Source organism: Chelonus insularis, unplaced genomic scaffold, assembly GCF_013357705.1.
Source record: "Chelonus insularis isolate UGA/USDA-ARS -01 unplaced genomic scaffold, ASM1335770v1 contig_24_pilon, whole genome shotgun sequence".
Taxonomy (NCBI): Eukaryota; Metazoa; Arthropoda; class Insecta; order Hymenoptera; family Braconidae; genus Chelonus; species Chelonus insularis.
The window spans coordinates 903548-929641 of record NW_023276446.1 but is presented as its reverse complement, the minus strand read 5'-3'; the positions used below and the strand labels follow the sequence as shown (position 1 = coordinate 929641).

Genomic DNA, 26094 nt, shown 5'->3' with positions numbered 1-26094 from the left:
TCAAATTCAATGGGTAAATCATATCCAAGGTAATCTTGATCAGTATACAATAAATTAGAATACGAGGGAAAATAAACATAATGTGATAAAATATGTGTATGTATTTGTGTATTAGACAATTGACGGATTTTGTTGATAGCAACGTCTGATTAGTTTGTTTAGTTCAGCATGTGACTGAGATTCGAGCTGACAATGAATTTTAATTCAGTATTTTCTATCTCTTGATAAGCTTGAGATCTAAATTATCTTATAAATAATATTGCATCAAATTAATTTTGCAAATGAGAGCATAATTTTTACAATACCTTGGAATCCTATCGTAGCTATCCCAACTAGTAAGACAATTGTAGCTGCTGTATCTACTAGAACTCGCCATTGCTATGGTTCCTACAGTGATTACAACATTGTATAACTGTCGATAAAGGCGTTGTGGTACAATACACCTGTACTATGTGTCAGTAGTAATTATCTGATTAGTGTTCACCATTTCACGTGACAGATATCAATCATGTTTCCCACTCATGTTTCATATAAAAACAGAAATAAATAAATTTATATATTAAATGATATTTGAACTTTAGATTAATTACTCCACACCGAATTATTAGATGTAGTATTAAATTATATTTTATCTTCTTTGTTAGATTAAATATTTTATGAGTATTGATTTATTTAACACGCACTGTTGTATTCTGTCAAATTGTGCGAGGCAAGTAAACACTCATAAAAAATACATCAAAGTTACACAAATATATCAGGACTAAGACACTAAAATTTGGACCTCAATTACTAATTTTTCCATTGGACCATTTTATAGTTGATAACAAACGTTAAAGCCTAATATTTGCACGTTGCTTCGCTCGCGCTCACGATTTATTTGTATAATCCTACGTTTTTGGACCCGCCAACCAGCGTTCAATGTTAATATAATTAAACCTCCACTTATTTATTTATTTATAGGTAATTATATAATTGAATAAATTCCCTTTAACTATTTTGTAATACTTGTGTATGCTATTCATTTCGCTGTATGAGCGATATTTGGTCATTTGAAAATAAATAATTCTACTTTAAATTTTTTTTTTTTTTCAAATCATTATTTATTTGTTATTTTTCTATAGTTGTTTTATTTATCTCAATAACTATTTTCATGTATGTATGAGTATGTGCGTGGAATCCGACGCTTTTGAAGATTTTCATGACTCTTGTGATGAGGGATTCGTAATCCAAATCCTCTTTAATTTTCGCTGAGTAAAATAGCTTTAAATATTCATGTGAAAGATAAAAATATATCTCTTTTTTTATTTAATGATTTTTTATTGCGTTTCGTCAATTTATTTTTTCTTTTGTATATCGACTGTCCAACGTATTATGAGATTTGTCACTTTGATACATTTTTGTCTTGAAAATATTTTGATGATCTTAATTGATGATGTTAGGCTTCAGTGGCAGATGGAGCATTTACAAATAGTTCTAGAGACTAATCTGAACCTGTTACCATCAACACGTTGACAGACACCTCTTCGTCACTGCCATATAAATGCCGCACCCGTTAACTAGATCCTCGGATGAGCCTTACAAAGCCTTATGTTGTCTTGACCCACTGCTTATTGTTAACATTTTTTTATTTAAAAAATTGTCTTTTTCTTCACGTAATAAGAGTAGATTTATTGTATAAGAGATCTCATTGAATAATTTATCAAATAGGATCTTTTACAACAGCTTCCTTTTCATATTATAAATTTCCTTTAAGCTAAGTAGGAAAATTTTGTAAAATTCGTCTATGAAACAAAATAAACATCACAAGATCTGTCGAACATCCGGTATATTTTAAATAAATAAATAAAGTCAATACTTAATTCCACTTTTATCACATGATATATTTATTAGTTATTTTTTAAATATTTTATATTATTTTTTATAGAGCAATCCACATTTCTTCTTTCTTTGTCGCTTTCTTCGACCGATAAACTTTTGTTTCACCTGAGGTTTTCTTCTACAAACAATAATCTTTTTTAAAAAATAAATTTCGCTAAACGACGACGTTTTGAAGAAATAAGACACCGACACTTTCTTTTTAAAAATTGCATTACCGTACAGAAAACAATTACGATAATAAGTAATGCAACGACTCTTCAGGTTTTATCGTAGTAGAATTTGTCACCAGTACCATTAGTACCGCGCGTTTTCATTTGCGCGCCGTTGCTCGAACATACCGAGCTCGTTTGTAAATTGGAAGCAAAAGCGTCGTCGCTGAGCGCCGACTATCGGTGTCGACGTTGGGTTACTCTATGGGCCGACCTCCGCGCAAGCTCGCGGTCACCTTGGCTAAATGGGAGGGGAACAAGTAGAAATACACAGAAAAATAAACAATAAGCGTCAGATGAAATATATACTATATTGTCATCCGTTACTTGGACCATTCCCGTCAAAATTTACACATTATTTTTTATACTTTTTTTTTCATCATATCTGCATATTAAATTTAAAAAAAACAATCAACTTTACTTATGGAAATCAATAAACTTCCCTTCCATTTCTATTTTTATATCTCTTGACAATTTTCATTCATGTGTTAAAGTCTATAAAAAATTGAAAAATCAATTAAAAGTACTTCTTATATTATTATTGTTTTTATGAATTAAATTATTATATTTACAACTTTGAGATACGAATATTGCAATTTTACACATCAGTAATTTTATTTTAGTTGTATCGTTCATTGTAATACCTTGACTCAAGCGAATATAAATCATCATTTTAATTTTAATACATCACACTAAATACATTTATAAAAACATGAAAATTAATTACTAAAAGTGAACACAATACCACATCCACATTTGTTCACCAATCTCGTGACGGTAATCTTCTTTGTAGAATATTTACCGCCTTACCGACCGGAGATTCACTACTGCGGATATAGAAGTGAAGCTTTTAAACAAAAAAACTCATTAGGAGCTTACAAAATTTGTCAATTACATTCTTTTGTCCACACAGATGATTTATGATTGTTTAATTATACGATAGAATAATTTAATAATGAATATTTTTCAACAAAATTTTATTTAAAAAAATATTTAGTTTTCACTATTCAAAAAATGTACTTTCAATAGAGATTTATTTTGGGTAAAAACATTTCTAAATACCTAAAAAATTGCAATTTCAGCTGAAACATCGTTTGAAATATCAACAAATTCACCAATATCCAGAATAAAATATAATAATGCGCAGAGAGCTTCCACGCAACAATGACGAAATTGGCAGATCAGAATTTTATGGATGGACTTTTCAAGAAAATCTTCACATTGTGCGCTTGCAGACTCACTAGATTTTGCAGCCTGAACAAATCGAATAATACAATAGAGTGGTGCACAGATCAGAGAATTCATGTTCACGAGAAACACAATAGCTAAGCTAGCTTGGTGGAAATCGTCGTAGACCAATAACAAGACAATAATTGGCAGGTAATCACGATGCATCAAATAGGTGAACAGATTTCAAGTGAGGTCAAGAGCTACCAGATTTGGGGCTCTTGTCTATACCGACAAAGACAACCAAGGGGATGTTGACACGACTATTGAATAATGAGAGTCTCTGTCTACTATTCAATGACTTTCTACATCTCTTGTTCATGATAAAACTATCACAGATCATCATTATCATCTATTTATTATATTTGTTTATATCATTTTACGGATCATAAAAATCATTATTATGTTCAACTATATTATTCATATCATCTCTTAATCAAACATTTAATCTCATGTTTCTATTAAACTTCGATTTTTCTTGTTTATTATTTAAATTATAAAATATATTATCTAGGTCATTTTGAATTTTATTAAAAACGTTTTTAAAAAATTTTCAACCTTCTCTTCACTTTTGACTTCCAGTATTCTTGAAACATATAAAGTTTTTTTAAATATACGCTTACTATAAAAATTAAAAATGTAATCTTAATAAATACCAGTAAAAGGACTTCCCAGAAAAGTAAATTTACCATTAACTTATTTGTGTTGATATCTTCTTTCTTAATGAATACTTGAAATTAACTTTAGATAGAAACTCAACTGTATAAAATGACAACGTACAAAAAACAATGTTTTATTGTTGCAAAAGCGTTTGCAGAAATTAGAGAAAGCATAGAAAATTTGCATGAAAACAAGACAATTAATAAATTAAATAAAATTTTAACGAATTACTTTCGTCTTGAAAAAGCCGATACGATTAGAAATAACTACATTGAAAATTCTCTTCTAGAATATTAAAGTAGACGTGGACTTGAAGGTAAGATTGAATGCTGACACGAGGACGATCCGACAGCCAAAGGAAGATGCTCCAACCTAGTTTATGAGGGGAAAGTAAATAGTTAGAAAAGATTCTCTCAAGGTAATAGTGATTCAGTTCATCACCAGCTGAGTTAATGCATTATATTATTACACCTGGAATCAGTTATTTTAAAACTAAGTTTGATTTTATTTTTCAGGAAAAATTTTAATGGATAGAAAATGAATGAAGATAATCATTACTTAAGAAATGAAAATGGTAATTTTTTTTCACTGTAATATTAATAAATAAATAAAAAATTTTAAGTAATATTTTTGTTTTATATCTTTAAAAAAAAAAAATTAATAAAGAGAAAAATCTGATTAATCTTACTAACTATGAAAAAAAGATGAAAAATTTCAAAACGTCTCATAAAATTCATCTTAATTTTAGATTCGTTTATGATTATATTTTAACATATTCCATTTTTGGTCAAACTATTTTGATTAGTATGAAGAGTTAAAGTAATAAATGTAGTTAGAGTGAGCGGTTGGCGAATTAATAAAAAATACAAACATAAATGAACATTCCAGATAAATTTGTATATTGTCTCATCAATAACCTTAATATGTCTTTTTTTGTTATTTCTTAGTCTTGCACCTTTCCTCGTTATCTTGAAGATGCCATTCAAGATGCCACCAAGTAGGTGACATTCGTTTACCTCATCATTTTAACGAACCTTACGTATATTCATAGTTGTTGGAGCATCTGAGTCGCAACGGATGCAATATGAAGAATAGAATAAGATGAAGCACAAGAAGTTTCTAGAGAAAAGCTTCCAAGGGCGGAAGTGAGGGAATAGAAGAAAGTGCTTTTCAGTCTACCACTTCTTGACCCCTGATGCTTGTGTATACAAGACTAGTACACTATAGTGTACTACTAGTATACTATAGTAGCATAAGATACGATGACTTCATTTTTTCCCATCTTCTTTTAGCTACTTGTACTTGTTGTCAAGACAGGTAGCATTTCTAAAGAGTTTCCGGCTTATTCAAAGTCAAAAGAGATGTCAAGCTCAATAAAATCCTTGTTACATTAGTTGTTTTACCATAAAAGTGTGATGAATATAATTTTTTTCAACATTTTTTCATCCCCTAATAGGATAAAAGTGAGCCTGCCTGCCAGTTACTTCATTTAAGTTGTAATAAATGCAAGATTATTTATTAATGTGTATATATATGTATAAATACGCCTATATGCCTTTGTTGCCTCCGTATCAACTCTTTAATATGACGCTCTGAACTCATTTGGCGACGTAGTCCACTAGGTTTTCCCCATGCTTAACCTTACTTAACCAAATTTTTGTAACTTGGTACGCTGTACTTGCAAGGTGGTTCTTTTTTTCTTAAACGATGCAGCCGCAGGCCGCATCGGACAGCGTACAATTTAAAATTTATGATACCTATTTTTTTTCGAAAAAAGTAGATTCATTTTTTTGAAATAATTTTACTTCAAAACGCGGAGGCCAATAGGTATTGCGGGCATAATATATATATTTGACATTTAAGAGTAATATTATATTTAAATATTTAGGTCAAATATAGATATTAATGTAAAATAAAAATATCTACAATGGTAAATTGGGACAGTGGTATTGTACAACTGTATTGGTGAAATTCTTTTCAATCAATAAAACACATTTTAAAAAGATATTGGAAATGTCATGCATATCTTACCTCGGTATTTGAAATGCAATTTCGTCTAGTGAATCACTTGGTTGTAATGGAGCTCTTTCAAAAAGTTTACTTGGTCCTCGGTGAACTTTGTTGCAACATTGCATAGATCCAGCAGTCGGCTGGGATTGGTCCCCACAATTGGTCCCACGTTGGCCAGTTTGGCCTGTGCCTCGACGATCTCGTTTTTTTTGTGCTTCCTCAGCCTGCCGACGTAGGTTGTGTAGTCGAAAGAAGAACACCGACATTTCTGTCTCAAAGTATTCATATTACTTGTCACTTATTTTAAATATTATTTACTTTTTCGTCTTCTCTATTTTATTCGACAACAACAGTTAAATTCAATCTCATTCTTGATGTTATTTGATGTAATTGAATTGAATAGACACTTTGATTATTAAATTCTATTACATAAATTAAACTATTATTCAATAAAAAACTTTCAACACACGTTGACAGCTTAAGTAGAGTGTAATTTAACAGACAATGTGCAGAAAATTGCGACGCATATGAGCAATAAATGTAGTATACAAACGTTTACTGTGTGTTCATACTAAACATGCGGTATGTGGTGCTTGGTATGCAGGATCATCAAACATGCGGATTTTCATTGAGCTGTGTGCCACATACTACTGGACATGGACTAAAAGGCCATCGAATTGCTGTCGGCCAAATTTGACGTTTACTTACTATTCCAAATATTTACATTTTTTTTAAGAGATATATGATTGTGAATAATTAGTAAAAGGAATGATGATTTTACTAACCTTTCCCATGAATTCAAATTAATTGATGAGAATAAGAGTGTTTAAAAATAATACGAGTTCCAAAATTTTGGACGGTAAAAGTTATAAAGCTGAATGGGAAAAAGGAAAAACTTGATACTGTATGGATATTGTTCCACAAATCTCTCCATAAGTTCAATAAAGCAATAAGAAAAATATATGGAAAGTTAGAGATGCAAACGATGCCGATAAAATTTATAAGCTTTATATTCTAACACGAGAAATATCTCTCGGTATACGTTAAAACTCCAGAGGCTTTAACAGGCACCGGAACAATTTCTCGATTGGATTATCTACGTCGTCATGACCACAACGAAATGCCATTGGCACTTGGATGTAGGTGTGACCTTATTTCCAAGAGAGGTACGATTTGCACGACTATACTATTTCCAGGACAAGAGATCTCTCCCTCTAGATTCAACTGTTTCGTTCTTACAACTAGGGAATGCTGGTCTCCAGTCGACCATTACTTTCCTTGATAAGAGTTACTGAAATCTTATCTACGATCAAGACTACTAAAGAGATCGATAGTACCTGTACTCATCAAACTAAAGAAAAAACAAAACAGTTTATTCTTTTATCATTGCTTTAATATCACTATAATTTTTAAAAGTTGAGGATTTTATTCAGACAGAGTAATTTATTGTATTTCGAATTATTGTAGAAAATGATATAAATTTTAATCGAAAAAGTTCTCTACTTTGACATAAGTAAAGTCTACACAGTAAATGCTTATATCACTTTTAAGATATTGATCTGTTATATCTCTACCCTCGGTATTTTCAGCTAAGGATAAAGATTGTAAATGAAGCATTCTCTGATTTAAAATTTAAATCTAGAAAGATGAATTTTATATTATTCTAAACTTTTTTTTAAATATCACAGTGTAGCCTATTAAATCATTCGTATTGAATGAACTTTTCGATTGAGCATGAAAAAATATTAAGACAGTTTGAATGATTCTTAATATAATAAGTTATTGATAATGGGTGATTCTAAAATAATTTCATTAAAAACTAATTTGAAAGCTATTATTAAATATGTCGATTGAAAAACATCTTTTTACTTTTAAAATATCAAATCGATTTAGTAGAGCCGAGAGAGTAATCAACGCAAACGCAGTGGGTATTATGCAACCTTAATTTAATCGCCGGCAGTGGGAATGAAGCCTAGTGACTCCGGATGACCCGTACAGAATAGAGAGAAAGATCTCAAGGGATTCAACGATATCAACGTCTATTTTATCCTTAGAAAAATGGTCAAGAAATGAATCCAGAATAATCAAACTACAATTAAATTTATGACGTTATATTATTTTTATTTCAATACATTTAGAAATTTCAATGTATACTTCAAAATTTTTTTTAGCACATAGAAGATATTCTTTATAGAGTAAACTCTTTAAAGATCATCTTTCATAAGATTTGGATAAGTATTTTCTTTCATATTCCAACTTTCAGCATTCTTTTAAGGTAGAATCATTTATTCTTACTAATTTAAAAAAAAAAACGTTAAGAAAATAGAAATACCGATGAAGTTCAATAGATTGTTGGGGTGAAGCCGATCAATCTTCAGTAAACTCGAGAACCTTCAAAGTTTAAGGGGCGTGAATTTTGCTGGGTGGCAACGCTAGAAGTGCTTGACCGAATGAAGAAAACCTACCTATAAATCGTAAAAAAAAGAAAATCTAAAAGATTGCTTTCATATCAATTAAAATGTTATTTCACTCAAACTAAATAGAATATTGAACCACTCTATACCAGGGAATAAAAAAAGGATATATTATTATAACCAGTTTATTTAGCAGTAATCGATACCATTTACTTAAATAATAAAACATAAATCATGCCTTAAGATGTTTTAAATCCCAATTTACTTGAGCTCAAGTTTCTTAATCGAATGAAGTGAGATGAAGCCGTTTTATGGCTGATGGTTCAAGGTGGGTAAGTGAAAATAAAGCAAGATAATCCTTGCATCATTTTAACGGATTACCGGTAGCCAATTTCAAAATAAAACTAAAAAATATTATCCTCTTACTTAATTTGTAGTAATTTATCTGAAGAAAACTTTCAATATATGAGAGATTTAATTCAACTTAGTATACATACATACAAGATGTTATTATGTTACCACATATACCAAAAATAGTATATCTTTCCTATAAAGACGAAGTGAATATTTGAATAAATATTTTGAATAGAAAATTATCAGGATTAAACTCAGGATTATGGCTGAGATGCCAAAAAAGTTTGAAGGAGTCTGACTAGAAGTTTAATACTTCAGAACATACGATCAAATTTTCTTTCATGAGACCTAATTATCAAATTAGTTACGTTTGTTGTTTGTGGATTTGTATTTTAATTTAGACAATAATCCATAATAAATTAAGATTTGTGATATAATATAATAGAAAGAATAAAAAAAAAATCTTTGTTATGTAAATAAAACTTAACAAGGTGTGATTTACAATAATTTTTATAAAATCTTGAAAAAACATTTATTATTATGACTACGTCATCATTCTCGAAGATATAACAGTTTTGATATAACAATTACATAATTTTTATGAAATCATACATATAAAAATCCATTTTAACTATTAATAATTGAAAAACAGTGCAGAATTTTTTTACAAAAACATTAAAATAAATTGGTTGACATTTGAGTTTTCATACTCCAATAATGTATAGGTATGAGGTGCAACAGTGTGATTGGAGGATTGAGAAACAAACTGGTGTGTGTGTGTGTATGAGGTTTCGAGCGGTCAGGACAATCAGTCAGCCGCTTTGATATTTAATGTTAGTTCAATTCTGTAAACTATTCTAAGTTCCTCCGAAAGGAGAAACTATTTTCTTCTATAAAATATAACTACTCTTGTTTTCTGTTAAGCTCTCTCTATTTTTTTCATACATAAACCCCACTTTTCCATAACTGCAAATCCTAGTTTAACAAATTTTAAAAAAATATTTGAATAAATTATTAAACTTTATTTAAAAGAAAAAAAATATCAGTGCTCTCAAGTAGTTTAGGTACAACTAGGAAGATCCACACAACTAACTTCCCAGTAGAAAGAATGATGAGATTTAGTTAGTTTACCATTTCTTTTAGTTTTTGGATTCTGCATAAAAAACGGCTCGACCATTTTTGCTAAAAACCTAATCAGTTCTAAACTACGTAATTATGTGTCGAATGTAATTAGTTCGACGTCGTTATCATATTTTGTTTTCGAAATAATCGAGATGAAAAATAATTCCGAACTCACATACGTACATACTTACGCACATACACACAGAGACGTCCACTCAAAAACTATTATATTCGGTTCTAGAGACCTTCATACGTGGAGATTTGTCAATATTCGGATTTCGCAAAATCGGACCCATTACTATAACTTCCTACTGGGAAGTTAATAACTATACACGAAGAAAAATGAAGAGTAAATTTTACTTCTAGTGTGGTAGCTTCTATTCCACTGTCTGCAGTCATCCATACAGTGACCATGGTCACTATATGAATGATTATTCTTAGGAGTAAAAGCTACTACTATTCCGTGGTAACAGTAATACTGGGAGGTGAACCATACTAGAGTATGAAGTAATTTTTACTTTTAGAGTAGTATCTACTCCAAATTTTAACTAATTTTACTTATAGAACAAGTAGAATTTACTCCAAATTAATTATTTAATTATAATATAATTAATAAATATGTTATTTGAAAGAGAAATCGAATGAACATTTGTTAACAGTTAAGAAATTATTTATTAGAGTAGATTTGTTTGGCTCAATGAATGATTTCTTAGCTGCAAACAAATATTTATTTCTCATATAAATACTATGATTGGGCTCGATGGTAAGGTAGAATGACGGTAAAGCATAATCAAATGTTAGGTTATGTTATGAAATAACTTTTATTTATTGAACATTTTTAAATAAAAAATAACGGTTTTGTAATGATTAAAATTAATATTTTCTTCTAAACAATAGCTCGACAAGCAATTACATGATAACCATTTAATTTCGTGTGAATTTTTAATGGTTTTATGAATATAATAATATTAGACAGCTGAGCAAAGAAGATTTATTAGCTACAAATAAATCTTTATTTGTATCAAATAAATGCTGAAAAATAATTTTAATGAATTCATTTAGTCCCAGCAAATAAATTCTTCTATCAGTGTACTAGACTACTATCAGGGACATACAAGCTTAACAGTATGCGTTATATTATGGTATACCTACTGAATATATTTAACATAAAATCTCCATCAAAAATTATATACGTGCATGAAAAAGCAGTCATGTATGAGTGAAACTTTAGCACAACAAATAATCTTACGTCTCTATTATTATTAGTAGTGCGCACGGAGGCAAATGAAGGAATACTTTTTACTCTACGAAGGAAGTAAAATTTTGCTACGATTTCGTACTTTGCTTTGCATAAGATTTAATACTTAAAAAGTAAATATTATTCCACATATTTGTAAACAATATTCCTAAATCATAGTAAATTATTTTTAGTAGTTTTTATTTTGACTTCGGTAGATTTTATTTTCTCGAGTAGTATTATTTACTCCTATAGTATACTAGAAGTAATTTTGAGACTATTGACGATCCCTTTTCTTTCGTCAAACATTTTACTTGTTTATCTAGTAAAATATACTCCATCGTGGAGAATATTTTACTTCTGGATAGAGTAATTTTTACTCCACCGTCTGATCACCTAACTATATTATTATTATATATACATAAACATTTAAGTCATATACAATTGTTTCGGATAGCCGAGTGGGCTAAAGCGTCGGTTTTAGTAGCGTGCGTTAAGCGGTCATAGATTCGAATTTTTCCAATAGACGAATATTCTTTAGTTATTCAAATTATTTTTATTAATTAGTTTTTAGTCATTACTGTTTTTTCTGTCTACCTATAGATAGACCCGCTAATGAAGTTATCGTCAGCTATCTATGGAGTTAATGCTACTATATGAATATATATGTACACTGATAGAAGAATTTATTTGCTGGGACTAAATGAATTCATTAAAATTATTTTTCAGCATTTATTTGATACAAATAAAGATTATGCACTTTATTAAAGAATTTTTAATAATGAAATAGAAATATTTAAAAAATTTCTATTTTCTACATTCATGTTATAATCAGGAGTTAAATGTATTTTGGTAATATGCCATTAATTAAATATACGACGAGTTACGAAGTTTAATAAAAATGTATTATATCAATTTTAGTGTTATTTAGAAAAAAGAAAAAACGTATGAAAGAGAAAAATAAAACTATTTATGTGACTATCTCCGAGTTCATTTTAGGGCCTAGAAAATTATCTTCTTGAGTGATTTACCGTGTTGATTATTCGGTTTTATTTGAACCTAAACATAAAACAAGCAAAAAAAAATTTATTTTATTAAAACAGCTACACAGTATGTTAATTATATTCAACTCATAACAAGCTTATCTTTTAATCATCATAACTAGAATTAAGCTTTTATATGCTCATAACAAAGAAAACACAAATTTGTTTTAATTTTGTTATTTTACATCAATGTAAAATCTAAATATTATCGTCTCTTTTGACAATCCTTTGTTAATTTTACTTTCGTTCTTGCTTGTAAATATTCAAATTGTTTCTCTCTACTAAGCATCTCAAGGAATTTGTGTCTCAACTGCCAAATCTTCTACGTTCATTAGATTATTTTAATTATTCTATAGGCGTAAATATCTTTTCTCAAGGACTTAAAAGTCACCGACACACGCATTTCTGCGTGTTGTACAGTCATTCAGTGTCAAATTGCTGTTATTGTTGCGAAAAGGTACGAATGCTAAAGTCATACGTGTTCTAACGTGAACCAGTTTACTTTCATGACTCCGAAGTAACAAATTGGTACTGATAAGTACCAAATAAAGACAAAAATTAACTCTCTTCTAGTCCGACGACGCCTTTGAGTGCTCGCATACCTTACTCACCCACTTGACTTGAAAGAAAAAAAAGAGATTTTTCTACCTTTTTGTTTAGGAGATATAATTACTTAAGTTATGCAAAAATATATGAGCTCTTATGAGTGTCCTTGATTAATTTTACCGGAAATTGATGATTTATAAAAAATTGGCACAGTTGACTCACAGTAAAAAAAATCTTAACATAACGAATAGTATTTGAAATGCATTTAAGTTAAATTTCAATATGATTCACCACACAGTTTTTTTGAAATTTATGTTTTAATATTGTAACTCGTTGTTTGTCTTTATTTCTCCACCATATTTGCGAGGAAAAAATACTGCGGCAATACTGATCAAAACAATTTATATAAATTAAAGTTTTTCACATATTTCTCATAAATAACTATTGCATTAAACTTATAAATTATTATTACAAATCATATACACAAACTATGCAGAAAGTTGTTTGATAGATTTTAAAAAAATAAAAAAAAATCATTACTGTTTTGACTACTCATTTCTGGATGCCAAACTACCTTAACATTACTTAGATGAATAACTCTTAAGTATTGTGTATAAATATCAATAATCATTAGATAAATGGTTGGTTGTGAAAAAGAGACGATCTTCCGTACATTAAACTTACAATTTTCCAGTGAACCTTTTATGTTGATAATCACTGCACTTGAAATGCACAATTCTTCAATAAATATTCATTATTAATTGTTAAATTCTGACACTCAAGGTTCTTTCTCAACCAAGAATATTTCCTACATCTAAGATTCAATTTTGGCTTGACTTTATCTTTATTCCAGAGCGAAGTATTCTATCCTGCATGAAAAGACAAAAAATTATCTGTACGCATGCCCAGACGGATGTTGTCGGATGCAATTTTATACCTAGATCAGAATCATACTTTGCTCCTTTAGTTAACAATCTACTATGTCGTTAGTCAACTTATTCTGCAGTCAAACCTCAAATAGACGAAAATTTATCTATATATACAATAATATTGTGTCAACTGTACTCGGTATGAATTTTTTTCTATAAATTTATCTGATGATGACTAATGGAAAATTATTAAGGTGCTTATTACGTTCATTTTGCAATAAAATAAAATCCATTGTGCGTAAAATAAAAGCTACGACCAAAATTTTGACGAGAAAAATAAAAAAGTACCGACACCTAGTCAACCGATCTATAAATAATTTCGATTGGCCATCTCTCCCCATATAGCCATCTACGCCGGACTTACTCTAGATGAATACAAAATAGATATTCTAATAGTGAACGATTTTATATACTGATGTACATATGTACTTTATATTTTGAATTCACTTCAATCTAATATTTACTATCATATTTCAACAATAACATCAATTGGTAATTTATGTAATTATGTAAATAAAACTATAAAATTTTACAGAAGCATACTAACATGTAGCTGGAAGTAGAGGCAGAAGTTGTATAAGTACTAAATGCTTTGTTGACATAAATGTCAAATGATAATTATCTTCAATTTTTTTTAGTCAAATAACTCTTCTATATATGTAATTGAAATTCTTCTAGAACATATATGAATCCATTGATTCAGAATACCAACTAACATATGATATGTATTTTCCAATCAAGATGGAAACAATATCTGGTATTCAGTTTTGACCACCTAATATTAAAAAAGCAATTACAATGTGACATGCGAGAATGCACACAAACAGAAATCTTCAAATGTCAGTAGAAAGAAATTGGTAACATCAGTTATAAAATTTTGATAATATAAACAACAAAGAGTTTCTTTTAATTTAAATTTGTATAAATTTGAAATAAAAAATAATTATAAACATGTGATTAAGCAACATGACATTAAAATAATATTACTGAGTAAACATTCACGTGCAACAAGTATAAATACCTGTTAGTTTATTATATCCGTACTCAAATGAACTTTTCCATTTGTTGAATTATTTCATTCAAATATTCTTGTTTTTTAGTCACAATTATCTCGTAAAAATCATATTGATTTCATTTTAGTTGAGTTATATTCTTATCTTGAATATCAGCATGTAGATAAGTAAAAAATATTCAAGTGTAAATTTAATAATAAATTAAATTACAGTTTATAAACTTTATAAAATATTTTTTATCTGTACTTTCTCGATAAAATAATTGACGAGGATTTTATTCACTTTATTTATATGTTCTTATACGAATAAATTTTTTTTTATAAAAGAAAAAGTGGCCCCTTTGAAGATAGATGTAAATTGATATTATTTTAACGCAATATGATCTAGTTTTTCATTTATATTATTAAGTCTATGATATCATCAAAAATATTGGATTTTAGATGCTTTTAAATTCGGATTTAATGCATGAGGAAAATTTGTTTGAGTGACAGAAAAAATTTATTTATATTATACTGAGCTATCATCTCAAATTGATTTTTTCTTGTATTTAATTATGCCGTGAGTTTTATTTCGACGATTATAATGAATATTTTGTACTCATTGTGACCAGTCCTAAATTTCTTCTTTTATTATTCAGCCACCTACAATAGATGGAAAATATTCAAAATTACTTTAAAACTTATGATAAATACAAAGCCGCTGTAAAGTCGAGTAAATAGTTTTCTAATATGAATATATTTTAAGAGAAAAAATATCAATTTAATTTATTCTATTATTTTATTATTGCACTTCATTTAATTTTTACTTTTATTGCAAGAAAAAACTTGTCAATAAATTATTTTTGTTATTAGCACCTTAGTAAATCATATCAAAGAATTTATTAATATGTTCTATATATTGGCATGAGATAAAGAAATTAAATCTTATAAGTGTTACTATTACCAACACAAAACATTATGTCACAGCAATAACATCAAATACAGTAAGTAAAGATATAACTTTAGTCATTATTAAAAAAAAATTCAAATCCCTTGATATGCTTGTCGATAACATTGATATAAAAATGATGAAAGATGTCAAGAACAGAACAAAAAAGGAAGTACAATGAATTTCATACTTTTGTTGATTTAAAGAGTCTTGAAAAATGAAAAAGCTTCAACACATGCATACAAAAAATGTTTTTTTTTCTTAAAATAAAATAACAATATCTCAGTCACGATGAAGTGATGCAACTAAAATTCAAATATCAATGTCCATTTTCGTACGAGCACATATTTCTCTTCTCTTATATCTGCATGTTTCAGTGATTGATTTTCAATCGACTCTATAAAAGATACAAATTTATTATCGGTTATTCGAGTAACTCAGAGTAGTTTTAGATAGTCCGTGTAAGTGAAGTAACCTCTTCGCTTCCACTCCATAGTCAGTGATCAGATGTCTTAATGATTAAATCGAGTTACTCAACATCTTCAACCCTTTCAAAGTAATGTATCTAACCTGATTAAAAACAAAAAAGTAGTTGAATTTTTGAGTAACTATTTGATTGTCAATAGTCATTAATACACTCAGAAAAAATTGTATGAATTTTGCTATAGAAAAAAATAAAATTCATTTTATTCCAAAAAAAGTAATTCTAGATAGAAGATTCTTTGTGATAAACACATTTTTTTGAATTTTTAATAATTAACAAATCTCGAATGAGTCAAGATCCATTAATATTTATAGATTAGCTTGTCTACGATTTCCACGATGCTGTGATTTAAGGATGAATTTCAATAAAACTTTCCGAAATAAAACAAAAACAAAATTCTCATTTACAGAAATTTCTCACTTTTAAAAAGAAGTCAGGATGCTACGGAAATTGTGATGTATCTGTTATTGTCATTATCGCGCATATACATTTTATAACGTTATGAAAATTTCTCAATTCATTTTACTGAAACTCATTTTTAATTTTTACGTTCATCTATATTTATGTCACCCGATCATTATCTAGCATTGTTAATTTAAATCAAATTCAAGTTGTCATTAATTAAGACGACAGTAACTCACGCGGATAAAATTAGTCAAGTTTCACAAGTAAATACTTGAGTACTTTAGTAGTTGCACGTATATCATTAGTATGCAGTATGTTTCCTGATTCCTCTTTTGTAAAATCCGATGGGAGCGAACGTTTCTTGGATACGTAATCGACAGGAACGCCATTCATGAATACTCTTTATTTTATTTTAGTGTAAAACAAGAAAATAAAAGGTAAAAATAAAACTCGAGTTAATATCGGGAGTAAACCTCATCAATTAAGAGAAACAATTGAGATATTTTATAGGAATTTTTTCAACTCGTATCCTAACAATCCTATTTTTTTTTTAATTGACATTTGATTGGCATATCTACGGGTTGTTTCTACTTTTCCATTTCAATCTATTTCCTTTTCATGAGCTAATGAACTGTCTTCATAGTATTTTGAGAAAAAAATAAATCTACAATTCTTTCGAAAGTTGTTGAAATGAAAACAGAATAATTCTATCTAATAAAATGTATACAATTTGCAATTTATATTCCCGAGTATCAAAGTTTTCTGTAATTATAGTATAAAATTGATGCTTTTATCTAGTTTATTATGTTATTAGAGTTATTAGACCTTTTTACATTATTTCTATGTTTTATTTTTAACTTTACATCATTTTTCCTTATTGGATTCATCGACAACAAAGAAAAATATTCTACGACGAATAATAGCCTTTCGGAAAAGGTTTTATTAACATGGCCGTTAATGATGCTCCAGTAATTAAAACGGAAATTGAATGATACTACATGCTGAAGGTCTAAATCTGAAACTACGTTACATTACAAATCGATATCGTACAGCTTATTACTAGAACAGCATAGTTGAATTTGCGTGTTTTTATAAAATCAAATTCTATATAGTCAATAAATTTGAAATCATTTCTATGCAATTTAAATTGTGAATATGTCAGATTCACCTGTTGAGTAATCAACATCAATATGTATCATCTATCTGAAGATCGATTGATGGTCAAATATTAAATGTCAAGATTTCAAAAATAACAAATTGCGTATAGACTTAATAAATTTTCAGTATAATGACAAAAATGAAAAATGACTCGATAGATTTAGGGTGCTTTACGTGTCACAACGAACAATTATAAAAAATGAGATCCACTCTCATTTCAGTACTTTATATTACCAATAAATTTTTAATGTCAATGGAAAGAAAGTGTGTACTTTTTTTAGAAAAAAAATTATGGGTCAAATGCTGCAGTCTATCGATTTTGAAACACTTTTCTCTGTGTGTGAATAGAAGGACTTGAAGCTTCATTGACACTTTTATTTTTTTAAATTAAAAATATACTAGTTATTGCATTGTTCATTAATTTTTCTCAAAAAAATTTGAAACGTTCACTAAAACTTTCACATTGTAAATAAATTAGTAACCTTTCGAAAGAGTTATTGATTGTTCTTTTTTCAATTAAATTTTGATAATGTGAATAAAATTTGCAGCTATAGAAAACACTATCAATAAAAAAAAATTAATTGATTTTTCGTTAATTATGTACTATGAATTCTCAATATTTGAGTCATTATATACTCTTCAGTTAATGAACAAAATAAAATGATAATAAATATTTTAAAAGTATAAATTCAAATTACCATGTTATTTTTTTAAATATAATAGTACTTATGTACTTGATTAATATGTTTTTTTAATAAAAAAATATTGATGTTTTCTTTTCTGAAAAAACATTACCGTTGTTAATTTTATTTTTTATTTAAAAATTGATGTATATAGTTATATCATAAAAAAAATACAAGCATTCAAAAGAAATTTTTTCAATTAAAAGTTTTATAAAATGTTATTTTGAATTTTTTAACAATTCAAAATAATCCATAGCACAATTCGTAATCATTTAGAATAAACTTGCTGAATAAATCATATTACAAAGCATATTGCATATCTACAGAGTTGACAATTTAGACAAAGGTAGAAGATGAAATTGGGGAAAATAAGGCTGTCAATTGACACCCAAACAACGGAAATGCATACATTAGAACCGTGAAAATCATAAAGCTTCGGATGAAGGTCTTTCTACCAGATGAAAACTCGTTTTGTATTTAATAAATCCACAAAATTATTTGGAAAAAAAATGGAAAATAGTGGTATTTAAATATGAGATATGTAATACATAATAGAATTACAATAAAACACATACAGAATATTCTACTTCAAACACACTACAAAGAAATATGTACATACATGTATATACATTGCAATAATTGAAATATTTTCTCTTGCTTTTGTAATAGCTTAGAACATAGTAATAATAACATACTTTTGGATATGATTAAATTATTTATTTTTACTCGACGTTGAGAGCGGAAATTGCAGTTGATTTCATTAGTTGAGTGTTAATTATAGATTTACCATAAATTCTTCAATTCTGTATTCCTTTCCTTCAATCGAGATGAATTTAAAATTATATTATATATATTATAAATTAAAAAATGTGATATTTTTTCATGACTATCATTAAATTACTATTTTGGCTGACTAAAGTTATTCTTTACTACTAATTATACTATTTTTTAAAGCTTTTCTACCATAAGCATTATACTTGTATTTCAATTCACAAAGCACTTGTAACATTTAGAGAGACATAGAAAGAGTTCTAGTACACAAGCCTGTGTTAAATGGACGATATATTTAATACACATGTGATAAGTACACATAAAAAATTATGTAACACAAAATGTGTGGGCGAATATAATCTCAAACACAGATATATTGTTTAATTTTTTATAAATTGATATCCATTACTATGATGACGTAACAACTACTTGAATAATTGTTGGAAATCTATAATGTTCAATCTTATTTAAAATGTTAATATAAGTTTACTTAGATTTCTACTTGGCATATTAAATGTAAACGTTGTTATAAATTTAAATACTATCAAGTTCGATTCGGTAAAAAAGACAAAGTGAAACAATAGACAGAACGTGACACAAGATGGCGCACTCGTGGAAAGTTATTCTAAATAAAAATAATGTCGTTTGGATAATCTTTTTCATTTAAAATCTTTGGAAACAAAATGATGTTCAGTTAATTGAAAAGTTCACATTTAAATATGCATTTATAATTTACATCCCACTTCGAATATTCTTTTTGATTAATTATTTTCTCATCACGATCACATTTTTTAAACAGTTTTATCTCAGTTGATGAAAAATTTTTGTATTTTTTTGTTAATTTTAAAACAATAATACCTTGATAATTTCGTATCTTCTTTTTCTTCAACCGAAAAATTTTTTTCGTCAATTTTCTCGCCATGTGTTTCTAACAAATCACCTTTAATAAACAATCAAATACTCAACAGAAATGTGTAAACTTATTAATTCTTCACTTGTTAGAAAAAATTCGTTGATAACTTGGATTTGTTTTTGTTGCTTAATATTAAGACGACGCAACGCTTAAGTGTGACCACGACAGCTTGAATTGTTCCGCTCACGTGTAGTAAGGTCACTGCGCGCGTCGTCAGCATCAGTATGTCGTGATTGCTATTTGGCGGTCGACGGTAAGATTTTTTAATCACACTGGGTGTGGTTTGATATTTAGATTTTCATCCAATTTTCAATTCAATAATAAACAATTCACATGTATATCGAAATGAGAAGAAGTAGTACAAAGGTATTTTCAGGCAGACGTTGAAAAATATTTTTAGCGAAATTGAAAAAGGTTGGAATAAGAAAATACTAATTCAAATATCAAAGAGGTAATGACGTGATGGTGGCAAATGTGCGCGGGGGTGGTAGACGTCGAAGTTCGCATCTCGACGACACGGAGCTTCGGGGGTAACTGCCGGCCTAGTCGGTATCAACGATGAGCCGTAGGTCCGCCTCCTAGTCCTTCCTCTACATTCCAGCGCAGACGCCTGCCCAAAACAAATTTCATGATTCAGGGCACTGGTCTTGGAATGCATGAAATAAAAAAAAGGTTGATAATTCCCTCCATTCCAGTTGTTTACTTGAAGTAAACTCGACAAATTGTGATTTAGATATTGAAAAATATTGCAATGTTTAGTAAACACCTCGCACAAGTATTAACAATTTACACTAGGAACAAGTTTCCATCTTTCACTCTCATCAATACTAAAAAGACGTGACGTTAAGATGTAATAAACGCCGAGCAGAAGTTAAAAAAATTTTAACTTAAATAATTCAATTGTCAGTACTTGAAAAATGTATTGAAAATAAAAAATTATATAACACAAAAAACAATTTTACTTTTCTTTTCTCTCCCTATGCCACGATATAGGAATGTCTTTAGGAGAGTAAACTTTACTAAATGCCCCTAATTTTCGATCAGAAAAAAGTTTTTGCTAAAAAGTTAACTGAAGTACATAAATGTGTTAAACATTTAACTTTATAATGAGGCCCAGAGTATTTTATTATCATTGTTACTGGGAACTCAGAAGATCCAATTATGTGATTGATTCAATAAATTATGGGCAACTCGATCCCTCAAAATGCTTCTTCGACCAAACATTATTCTCAGGTAGATGTATTACTCAAATGAGAATGTTACGTCCCAAAGGACAGCATTAAACTTCACTAACACTGAAATATTGAGTATTCTCTAGATCTTAATTTGAGAAAAAAAAGTGAATGGAGAAACATTATATACACATATACACGGGGAAAAAAATATTTTAACATTTTAATGCAAAAACGATAAAGAAGACTTTTCTTTGATATGATCTGATAGAAAAGGTTAGACTTCCAATTCCATTTTCAAAAGTCAAAAATAAAAAAAGTTCAAAATATCTTACACCCCTCTATTTCCCACATTTCCCAGCGGATATAACACTTCTATCGCCAATATGTAAATGAGACTTCAATTGGAATAAATTTCCATATTCTTGTCAGTAAATACAAAAAATGTAGTCATTAGGATCGTACTATAAATCATTAAAAAAAATATTTTTCGTAACCCCCACTGAAATATACCATTACCATGTTTTAAGTAGTATATCTATAATAAGAAGACTATAATATTTAAAAAATAACATAAAAATATGTTCATAAAAATTCCATGGAATTATATTCGTATCTCAGTTTAAAATTAAACTCAATATATATAATACAATAATATAAATTTTAATTCATAATTTATACATACATTATTATAATATGTATATAATCATCACGCCAAAGTGATTATGATCGTAACCTACAATTAGAGCACCTATGAGAAACCTGAGGAACATAATTGTCATGTTGTTCTACAGTCGATAAAAGGAAGAAATATCCACTCTCTCTATTTACGGTATTTTCACTACACAGAATTTGATCTACTTTATCAACGATTTCCTCCCTGTACGATCGGGAATTCATTTGTGCATCAACTAAAAATTATACCCTCATTACCAATTTGTTTTTAGTTGGAACTTTTTAAATTTATTAAATTTCTTTCACTTCATGATGATTAGCAAAAACAGTTGTTTATTGTAGTTAGTAATTGTATAGATTTATTTGTGACATATCTAATAATATAAGTGCATCTTGAAAATCAATAAAACGGTAACTGTAGCTCATCTTATTTTTATGTTTTATTATTTATAACTTGTTTAAATTTATTATTGATTATAACATGTATAGTTGTTCTACAATTAATTTATTTTCTTCCCTAGTAGCCAAGATCTGTCGTTAGAATTGTCGACATACTTACGTACGTCTGTTTCCTTTCTGCGGCAGCATCTGACGTCTGACGTTGATCTTACGTTGACCTTACGTTAGGAAACCAAAAGACAGCAACATACGTAAGTCTGACGGCAGTCTGTTTCCTAATGGCTACTAGGGTTTATCTGCATGTTTTTCATTGATTTGTTTAATCAATTAAGCGTGCAATTATGTTAACAATGAAATATTTAAAATAAAACAATAATAAAAAGAGTTAAAAATAAATTGATTTATATAATGTGAAACATTATATTAACATGGATTGAACGAGTTTCAATTTAAGTAGAGATAATTAAATTATTTCCATTGAAAACTGGTTAACAATTAAAATATTAACTAAATAGTACTTTCTAAAAACAGATCAATGAATATACACTATTTCACAATAATTTTTATTGATTCATTTTTAAAAAGAATTAGATATAAAATTGTCAATTATCACCGTACTAATTCATCTAAAAACTCTCGATCATGTGCAAGTTGTATAAATATATGCACAAAATAAACTCTCGCAGACATAAACTTGATTTATAAACATCCTATTTATGTTTGGGTAAGTGCATACTAGAACTATGCCAAATCTCAATAATTTACATATAATATTTTTAGTACATACAGTTTTGGAAAAAAAGCGTTTGTGATTGACAAACAGTTCCCAGGATTATTTCGTGAGTCTAACGTTTTTACAATTTGAATACCAAATACTTAAAAATCAATAAAAACTGGATTAAATTCACGAATTTTTAAAGCACTCTGTCAAAGTTATATTAGGCATAATATTTAAATTAATAATTTTTTTTTTTTACTTACTTAAATATATACAAAACAGAACAAATTGCTCACCTGCAACAGAAAAAATTGTATATATATTTCTTGTGTTGACTAAAAATTAAGTACAATGATCAGTTGAAATAATTGTTATTGTACAAGTAAATTTCAAGTCTTAATTCGTATACTAACAGAGATATATAGTTGTATTTACTATTATTAGTTCGGAAAGGTCTCAATTATTTTCTGTCGAATGAGAGATTAACACATAATCGTGAATCCAACTATGGAACTTAACAATAAATTTTTAAAAGTGTAAGAAATTAATGTTATATATTAATGGTTTTTTTTTTTAATTTCAACGTAAAAAGAATGTGACTCGAATAACACCGGGTAATAAAAAAAATCAAATTAAAAATATGAGTACTCTGCAGTGGTTTGAGTGCGACCCGAAAGATCCACACTACTAACTTCCCAGTGGAACAAGTGATGAGATTTAGCTAGTTTACCATTTTTTTTAGTTTTTCGATTCTGCATAAAAAACGGCTCGACCATTTTTGCTGAAAACCAAATTAGTTTTAAGCTACGTAATTATGTGTCGAATGCCATTTGTCCCGCATCGATATCATTTTTTGTTCTCGAAATAATCAAAATGAAAAATAATTCCAAACACAAATTTTTAGTACTTTCGGTGAAACTCATCAAATACTTTTCATTATTATTTAATTAAACTCTACAATTTAAAATTATACATGCTCTCTAAAATCGAATCAATGAATATTCTACAATTATAATCATCCAATTTTTAACAAGTGTTTGAGGAAAACTAAAAATTTAAAATGTTTTCAATGTTTAATGCCCTAAACAAACTATAGAATTTTCAGTAAACATCTTACAAACGATGTTGTCGAATTGCGGGGATAGGAGTATTGATGCGAACAATAATCCTTATTACAACTGTAAAATAGTACATTCATATTGATTCACTTTTATAAAAGTAAGAGAGTATTAAATCATTCATACTATTGGAATTGACTATTTTAAATACAAATAAATTATATTTGTTTATTTGAATGGTTTTACTTTTGATGTTTCCATTTTTAGATGCCTTATTACTGAAGTTACTATAATAAAATTCGGTGATGATCAATAATTTATTTTATAATTTTTTTTATATTAAACATTACTCACTTTCACAGCTTTAGAATTGAAATGAATTTCCAATTATGTCTGATAATTTAATTTAAATTTTTCTGCCTATCAAATAATTTTCTACAATCTTCCTATTTACAAAAATATTCAATTCATTTCGATTTGAAATAATTTATTACAACTTATTTCAATTTCGACAAAATTCAAAAACTGTACAAAATGAATGCAAATCAATTGATTTTAGATTTGTAGAATGAAAATGACAGTTTAATTTGATAAATTAATTTTAAAAAAAAGTATTTGTACCTTTCATCAAGTCGAAAAGAACATCGTGATAAGTCTCCCCATGCACTCATACTTCTGCTACGTCTTCTGATAGAAATTTGTCTGCTGCTGCTTCGTCTTCTAGTATCGTCCAAGTTTTCCGGCTCAAAGGATACTCGAGGGCATGTTTTTTGAGGATCTTTTGGTGGCGAAGAAGAAGGTGTGACAGGTGTAGGCGTATGAAGATCGGACAATGCTTCATATTCCCAGCTTACTTTTTCCATTTCTAATAAAGGTTCAGAAGAAGCGTTGGAGCCTCGTAATGGATCTCGATGCCTCCGATGATTAAACACAATAAATTGAGAACAATTAGAATCATCTGTACCGATTTGATCTTCTTTCCATTCTGGTGTATTACTGTCTATTGTAGATGGCATTTATAGTCACTTTAGCCTTGTTTGCTGGACGTGACATATATATTTATTGTAGCCTACTCCAGCCTTTGATGTTACTTGAGGAAGTAGAGCACAAGAATAATTCATGAGGAAAGCAGTATGAAGTGTGGTAGTATGCGTCCATATTAACCAAGAATCACTACTATTGGTTATTGTTATTTCACTTTTTTGATTTATCATGATAATATTTAAATAAAAAATTTCAATAAGTAAATGACAATTTAATAATTAATTTTTTTAAAAATAATTAACATTTATCAATCATTTATCTTAATTTTGAATAAATTAGGAAGCATAGATTTGTCATTCAATGATGATAAAACTTTTTTTTAGGATTCTGTATCCATTAATAACAAAGTTCATAAATATTTTTGAGAATCAACATTAGTCACATTGATAACGAGTTAGTTAGTTAATTATTAATGTAGTAAATATGAAATCAACCGTATAAAATGAGAAATTCTATTTGAAAATTTGAATACTATCCTCATGAAATCTTGCGTTTGTTTAATAGTTTCCCTTGTTTTATTTCAAATAGATGTGGATGATAATAACAACTGTCCTTGTCAATTATACGTTTATAACAATATAATGAGCTGACTCACAATATATTATCACTTGTGACATTCACCGTTGGTGGTTCGACTAAGGTATGTGATCATTCCACTCAGTCACACGATAACGCGTGACACAACTTAGCAGGACTGAGTGAAATTACTATCGACTCTCTCCTCATGACCTTCAAGCAAAAAGACAGCTACTCGCAATGCGCACCCTCATCCAAGGTCGTGAAGTACCACAATTTGTTTTGTTACTAAATAAAACTTCCTTCTATTTAATATATAACTTATAACTGAATCTAAAGGCTATTCACACTTTGTCACAAAATTTAATCTTTCTCGAATATTTCGAAGTTATAGAAAAAACAATTATTGGCTTCTCAAATGCATGATGCTATTCACTTTAAAATAATCCTGATTCACTGATGAGCAGAATCGCGTGATTCTGCAGCAATTCATCGTTCAATAACATTATTCCACCTTGAAACTATCACT

General features: G+C 28.5%; 1 protein-coding gene across 17 annotated transcripts in view; it reads right to left on the bottom strand.

Annotated features, from left to right (window-relative positions):
* The window catches only part of SLO2 (slowpoke 2), a 110909-nt gene that overhangs the window by 72459 nt on the left and 12356 nt on the right, over positions 1 to 26094 (bottom strand). For 10 of the 17 annotated variants that reach the window (XM_035079622.1, XM_035079628.1, XM_035079626.1 and 7 more), the window contains exon 1: positions 24627 to 25188. The exons of 3 other annotated variants lie outside the window; for them this stretch is intronic. In XM_035079622.1, the coding sequence (XP_034935513.1) occupies positions 24627 to 25021 (395 nt within the window). In that variant the 5' untranslated portion in view covers positions 25022 to 25188. Of the gene's footprint in view, positions 1 to 305; positions 2266 to 6005; positions 6253 to 14650; positions 14781 to 24626; positions 25189 to 26094 lie in introns of those variants that run through there. 4 more of the 17 variants (XM_035079631.1, XM_035079640.1, XM_035079637.1 and 1 more) reach the window with 2 other exon arrangements.